An 8,021-nucleotide genomic window follows, 5' to 3' on the forward strand; every position below is an offset into this window, starting at 1 on the left:
TGTATCTCGCTCCGTACAGACGCGGGCTGTATCTCATCCCGTACAAACGCGGACACGGACAGAAAGGAAAAAAAAAAACGTCGAAGAAACGATAAGAATGCCCACGGGCGCAACCACCAACGTGCAACTGGACCGGCTCGCGCAGCGTATGCACGTACCGTACTTTAGAGGGGTCTTCATGAGTAACGCGTTACCGACGAGCGGTGCGCGGCGAAACGAGAGCGGTATCGTGAATCTGGACGACGCCACGGGCCCCGGTACTCACTGGGTGGCGTACGCGAAGAGGAACAACCGCGTCGTGTACTTTAACAGTTTCGGTAATCTCCGACCGCCCGAGGAACTCGTGCGATACTTCGACGTTCCTACCGCGATAGAATACAATCGAACGTCTTATCAGACGTACGATCAGACCTTTTGCGGACAGATGTGCCTGCGGTTTCTACGAACCGTCGAATTTTAAAAAGCCCTACGAGACGTCGCGCGATCTCAGTACTCGTCGAACCGTCATGTCTCTGACACTCACGCTGAGCGGGAGGAGCAGCGTCCTCGCGGCCTGCTACTTTCCCGCGATAAACCTGAGCGACGGCGACTACGAGCTCGGTCTGACGATGTTCGAGACCTATAACACGATACCGAACGTGAACGATTCCAACGACAAATTTTACTTTGGAAACGACGACGAGGAGATTACGATCCCCAAGGGTTCGTACGAACTGCGAGCCATAAACGACTTTCTGAAACGCGCGATCTCGCGGAAACGTCCGCTGCCCGATGGCGCGGTGCGCGGAGACGACGACGACGCGGAGTACCCGATAACGCTCCGCGCAAACTACAACACGATGAGATGCGAGATCGCGTGCGCCTACCGAATAAACTTTGACAAACCCAATAGCATCGGGTCGCTGCTGGGATTCTCGAAGCGCGTACTGGAACCGCGAAAATGGCACCAGTCGGACGCATCGATCAACATCATGACCGTGAACATCGTCCGCGTGGAGTGCAACTTGACTGCGGGCGCGTACAGCAACGGCAACAGCGTGCACACGATACACGAATTTTCACCGCAAGTTCCACCGGGAGATAAGGTGTCGGAAAGGCCGACGCAGATCATTTACCTTCCGATCGTCGCACGGAGCGTTACCGATCTAACGATACGCGTCGTCGATCAGAACGGACGGCCGATCGATTTTCGCGGGGAGGAGATCACCGTTAGATTGCACGTGAGACAGCGACAGCGATAGGGCGCGCGCGCGTGAGATGCTCGTGTTGAACCAACGGATAGATAACGTATCCTTCGCGCAGCTCGACAGTGCTCGCTCCGGACGCGTCGAAAAGAAGAGGAAGAGACTCAGTGCTTCGAACGTGGAGTTTTTAAAATCTCTGAGATTCGCGGTGCGCAGAGAACGATGACCGACATTCTGAACGTCAAGGACGAGCCGGTTTTCGACGATCGCATCGTCAAGATCGAGACTCACACGTACAATCCATACGTGAACACGACGTTCGGACATAGCGACGAGATACGAATACCCATACAGCAGCAGGATCTGTACGCGTTACCCTGCGAAAGCTCGCTCTACGTCGAGGGAAGACTCACGTCGAAAGAGGAAAACGCGGACCCAAAGCCGCAGCTTGGGGTCAATTGCATGGCGTTCATGTTTGAGGAAATTCGCTACGAACTCAATGGCACTGAGATCGATCGTGGCAGAAACGTCGGAATGACTAGCCTCTTGAGGGCTACGCAACGTTTTCTAGTGACTACGCGTATCATATGGAGAATGCAGGATTTCCGCATCCGGTTTTTGACAACGATGTAAAAAGACTAGTATCGAGCGATGGATACTTTAGTTTTTACGTGCCGTTGAACATGCTGTTTGGCTTTTGCGAGGATTACAAACGCGTGGTGATCAACGCGCGTCACGAACTGATTCTGATACGAGCGCGCAATGACACCAATTCCGTCAAGGGAGATCCAGCGGCCGAGCCGAAACTCGAACTGTTCAAGATAAAATGGCGACTGCCCCACGTCACGTTGAACGAAGTCAATAAACTGTCCATGTTGCGTATCCTGGAGAACGGACGATATCTCAGTATGAGTTTCCATTCGTGGGATCTGTACGAGTATCCTCTGTTACCGAGCACGACCAAGCACTCGTGGGCTATCAAGACTACGACTCAGCTCGAGAAGCCGCGATACGTCATCTTTGCTCTGCAGACCGATAGAAAGAATAACATGACGAAGTATTCAAATTACTTCGACAATTGTAAACTAACCAACGTGAAACTCTATCTGAATTCCGACTTTTTCCCGTACGATGATCTAAATCTAGATTGGGACAAACGCAAAAACGCCATTTTGTACGACATGTTCGTACGTTTCCGTACATCGTACTATCAGATCCTCCGCGAAAGAGGTGAAACGTTACTCAGGGCGGATTTCTTTAGGGATCGTTTCCCTATAGCGATCATCGACTGCTCTCGACAGAACGAATCGGTCAAGAGCGGCACCGTGGACGTGCGTTTGGACTTTGAACTCAAAGAGAACGCTCCCGCTAATACCGCCGCGTACTGTCTCATCATACACGATCGCGTGATCGAGTACAACCCGCTGACCAACGTTGTGCGCAAGATCGTCTAAGCGCGCGATATAAGAATCTACGATACGTCAACTGCGATCGCAGTCGACATGCACACGCCGACGTTCGTGGATCTGCAGGGTTTCGTCGTCAACGGGCGATTCGTCGTGAAGGAAGCTGCGGTGCTGAAACGCGGGACCGTGCTCGCGCACTACGTCTTTACGAATCCCATACCATGGAGATCATTGACAGGATCCGACAGATCTTGCGCTTCCTGGTTGATTGCCTGTCACCATGGATTGCGATGGACGGACGGGACGACTCCGTACAGCGATGCGAAACGCCTGATTACCAGTGCTGTATGCGAGGAGGAGGAGAATGCTGTGGTGTACGTCAAGGGACTTGAGAAACGAACGTGGCTGCGAGACTTACTTCTGGACGAACGCGCGCACATCGAGACCCTGGATGCGGTTTACGAAGACACTCTATCGTTAACCGATATGGATGCCGCTGATACTACGCGATGTGGACATCACGCTACGAATTGCGCCATGCAAAATGTATTCAAATTATATAAATGGTGGTTGCGAAGAAATTTTTTGAAATAAAAATTATGTAAACGTATTTACCTTGTATTTTTTTTAAATAAAAATTACGTAAACGTATTTACTTTGTATTTATTTTTTATTTCTCTCCCTTGTTTATGTACGTAGTATGTATGTATACACGCGTCGACAGTATATAGACGGTGCGTAACGCTCTTTTCGTTCATTCGTAATCTTACGAGCGTCACGGCATAGACCGATTGACCGACTGTCTGCATCGAAAGTGGGCCGAGCGCAATGGGGGGCAGCGGCTCGAAGGATACCGCTTTTAAACCGACGAAACACACCCATTATTGGGAGTCGAAGGACAAGCCGTCGAAGGACAAGCCATCGACGAACCAAAGATACTATTGGGAGTTGCCTACGTCGAAGGACAAGCCGTCGTCGCAAAACCAAAGATACCATGGTATAAAGACAAGGGTATGCTCGTTCTGTGTCAGACCACTGCGCATTCCCACCACTTTTTGTTCTTGCTTACGTCATACTCGTGTAAAGTAAATGTAGAGGAAGCTCGTGTGACGTAAGCAAGAACAAATTCCCTGGATTGTCCCTATCTGAAATATGCGCAAGAGCATACCCTTGTATTTATACCATGAAAGATACTATTGGGAGTTGCCTACTTCGAAGGACGAGCCATCAACGTCGTCAAAATACGTGCGTCCCCGAAGTCCTCCCCCTCCTCCGTCAACGTCTTCGTCGAAATACGTGCGTCCTCGAAGTCCTCCCCCTCCTCCACTATTACCACCGCGGAGGCCTCCTCGATAAAATAAACACTCCTTCCCCCACAGTCTTATGAACAAAAAACAATTCTTGGAATCGTTTGCGATAACAGCAGGTCTTATGAACAAAAACTATTCTTGGAATCGTTTGCGATAAATCTTATGAATAAAAACAATTCTTAGAATCGTTTGACCTGTCGCGACAGGTTCTCCCCCACTCTCTTCCCCCCCCTCTCTTCAATTACAGAAGGTACAATTTAATACGCCATTTACGCAGTCATTCTCACTACGCTCGTTTGCGCGAACGGATCATGTTCGGCTTCTACTCCGAGATGGGCAGCCCTCAGAAGGAATCGTAAGTTTTTTACTCTTTTATTTTTTTTAATTTTCCTACACCAAATATATATAATTACGTACGTACGCAGGACGAAGCGTCGCGCGGTGCGCATTCTGAGTCGACGTTACGACCTGACCGCAACGGGCTATAAGTTTCTCGAGATCGGTATCAACGTCGGTCCACCGAGCTACGTGGAGATCGTTCTGGGCGATCATCAAGGACGCGAACTGCTCATGTCCCTCGAAACGTGGAAGGGACTCTACGAGCAGCGACTGAACATCTACAAGTTGCTGCGTAACGAGCACAAGGACAATTTCGTAATCGTCGGGCCGATCACGGCAACGATCTACGCGCACACCGATCTTACGCTCGTACGACTCGAATCCCCGACCGTACACGTCAGTACGTCACGATGATCGAATCCACGCTACGCCGTATGTTCGATCTCGACGGTTGCATCGACGTTACCTTCGAGCGATTGTCTCGACTCGTCGATACTAGAGACCCTCTAATCAGAGTCGCGAAATAACGTCAATAAGGTTAGGTCGGCGACCATTTTTCAGCAAAAACCGGAAGTAGCGATTATGCGAGTGCGTACGCGCGCCCGTGTCGACCTATAAACAAATATATCCCCACTGTTACACATAGAATTTTTCTTTGTGTAGGGCACATTACGTGCACGCGTGAAGAAAAATATAATACTACTGCACGTACGAGCACCATCGCAATGAAAAGACTATGATTGTAATACATTAACACCTAATACATGTGAATCTAAATACAGTTATCAGAAAGAAATTACATTATTATATTTTTTAAATTAATATTGTAATTCATAAAATTATATTTTCTAAAATGACTGGTTGTTCTGCGCCAGACTGCAATAATTCTGTAAAAAAGGGTTATATTATGAAAGTCTTTCCTCGTAATCCTGAAAAAAGAGCAAAATGGGCAGCGAATGTAGGTCGACTTAAATTTGACGCCATGACTATTTCCGGTTTTTGCTGAAAAATGTCAGCACCAATCAAATTTGGAAACGTTATTTCGCGACTCTGATTAGAGGGTCTCTAGTCGATACCGTCGACGTCAAGTACACGCGCTTCGCCAACGTCGAAAACGCTATAAGCGAGAGCGACGTCTTCGACAAACGCCAGCTCGTCGATTGCGAGCTTCTCGCTTTGGTTTTTAACGCGCGATAAAAAAAGAAATAATGTATAACACTTACTATATTGTACTTAAAAAAAAATTATGAATAAAAAAAAATTTATACTCTGCAGATACTACTTTTTTTTCTTCCTAGCCTTTCTTTCCCCTACCGCGCGTTATAATATAATTATGAATATTGCATGATTAAATATAAGTATATATATTGCACGATTAAATTAAAATTATCCTACGAAACGATTCTCTTACTCGCGTCAGAGTATGCTTCACTACGCGAGATTATATTAGTAAAATAATCGTACGCGTTACATAGGCCATCGGCTACCTTACGGCGGCAGCGGAGTTGTTTTGATATACAATAGATAGGGCCGCCGCAAATACTTTTCATATAAACAATAGATAGGGCAGAGACATTTCTCTCGCCTATGCATCTCATCGTCAGTATTCTTTCGTCAGTATTCTTTCGTCTGTCGATCTACAGACCTGTTGATTGCATGCTGACATTGACCGTGCATAAGTTTTTTTTTCTTTTTTTTTCATTTAATTAGATGACTGTCAAGTGCTTTTCGAATTTAGAGATTTACTTTTTTTCTAACTAACTGAGTGCATGAGTGGTGTGCGTGCGTGCGTGTGTGTGCGTGTGTGTAACATAAAAAAAAACAACATGGGGAACCGCGAGCCCCCTCGCGAACGATTTATACGCGAATTTTTGGCAGACGAGAAGGTGATGGAGGTGGCGATGGACATTGCCATCGACATCGCCATGGAGGTAGCCATGGAGGTAGCTATGGAGATTGAGAGTCCTCCATGGCTACCTCCGACACCCCCTCCTTCACCTCCTCCTATGGAGGACGTCGTCATCGTTGACGACGGCGCTGAGAACGACGACGTCATCGTCGTTGACGACGGCGAGGACAACGACGACGTCGTCATCATCAGGAAAGTACGCGTCGTCAACGACGACGTTGTCGTGGACGACGACGACGAGGACGTCGTCGGTGAGGCTCCCCCAATTGACCGGATGCTCATGCACCACATGCAGGTGGGCGAAGTGGAGGATTTCCTCCTACTCCTCGGTTACCTGCATGAGGAGTGGCCATAGGTCCTCGGGGGAGGGTTGCCACTGCTACCACCGATGGTGAGTATAACATTTTTAATTAATTTAATCCTCGCACCCGATGATGACTTCATCGGCGGTGGTCTTTTGTAACGATATATCCCGAGGGGGAAGCGGGGGGGACGGCTCGGAGGCCTCGGCGGCGCGATAAGGCGGGCCCCAGAGCGAGGGGCCAGCGGCGCGGCGGCGCGACGGCCCGGCTCCCCCTCCCCCGTACCTTCCCCGCGCACCTCACCCCCAGTGATGCCATTTCTGTTACGGTTACGGCATCGCTCCTAGTGCCATCGATCGGCGGCCAGGCGCAACCAGTAGCACACTGTCCTTATCGCACAATGTTCTTTCCTTGTTTGCCCTTCGGCGCTGAGAGCGAACGAGACAGCAAAAGAGAATTGGAGAGAGAGAATTCTTCTCACTGACTCGCTGTGTTGTATATCCGTAGCCGGCGTAGGCTCAAGCGTCAAGCGACTGAAATGTTTTCTCGGGCGATCGGCGTGTATGAAGAGGCATTTTAGTCCTTTTAAAAATTATTACAATAATTTTATATATATAATATAATTACTGTAATAATTTTTAATATGTTTTTGATAATATTAAAAAAATAAATATATATATATATATATATAATAATTTTTTAAAGTATTTTTAATAATATTAAATTACATATAACACACACACACACATATATATATATATGTGTAATTTTACAATAACTTTTTATTTGCTTGTTAAAAAGCGAAAGTAATGCTGTGAACCGAAGGAATTATGAAATAAATATGCATAAAATTTTTTATTTATTATCCATAAAATATTTATTTATAATTATAATAATAATAGTTATTTATTATATTTTGGCCTTCTTCTTTGGGAGCATTCCTGTAAAGTTAATTTAATTTAAAAATGTGTTTAATAATTACACTTTAAATAAACTATACACAAATAAAAGTTGTGAATAAAATTATATTTTTCTTTAGTAACACTTTTTTATAGTTTATATAGCCTATTTATTGTAAAATTGTTTTTTACAGCATTAAGAAAAACCTAAATTTTTTGTGTAATTACATATTTAAATATTTAAAATGATTTATACAAAGTTTCATTATGATTGTTTATTCTGTAAATAAATAAATAAACTACCCAATTTTGTTTATTTAAAAAGCAACTAATCTCTGCATCGCAATAAAACTTTCAAAAAAACGTTATATTATATTATTTATCATCTTCAATATATATTTAAAATACATAAACAAAAATGATTCATATTTTCTTTATTATTTCTTAATTTTTTTATTAGAACACATATCTACTTCTTATTGAATTTATTTTTTAACCACATGAAAGAATCATCGATAAATTTTTTCCACTTTTAAATGTAAAACAATCGATAATTTTTCATGATTTTTTAAGTCTTTCCAAAATAGATTTAATATATCTTAAAGATTTGTCATACCCGGGACGAATTTCTCCTCTCTCTCCATGGCCCCTCGTTCCTCGTCTTTCCCCTCG

At 45.3% G+C, this 8,021-nt stretch overlaps 1 protein-coding gene across 1 annotated transcript; it reads left to right on the forward strand.

Moving 5' to 3' along the window:
- The first annotated feature begins 1,867 nt into the window (after positions 1-1,867).
- On the forward strand, positions 1,868-2,638 carry LOC108781543 (uncharacterized). The gene has a single exon (XM_018549537.1). It carries the CDS (start codon positions 1,868-1,870, stop codon positions 2,636-2,638), a length of 771 nt encoding a protein of 256 aa, XP_018405039.1.
- The last annotated feature ends 5,383 nt before the right edge of the window (positions 2,639-8,021 follow it).

Source organism: Cyphomyrmex costatus, unplaced genomic scaffold (assembly GCF_001594065.2).
Source record: "Cyphomyrmex costatus isolate MS0001 unplaced genomic scaffold, Ccosl1.0 scaffold834, whole genome shotgun sequence".
In the NCBI taxonomy this organism is placed as follows: Eukaryota; Metazoa; Arthropoda; class Insecta; order Hymenoptera; family Formicidae; genus Cyphomyrmex; species Cyphomyrmex costatus.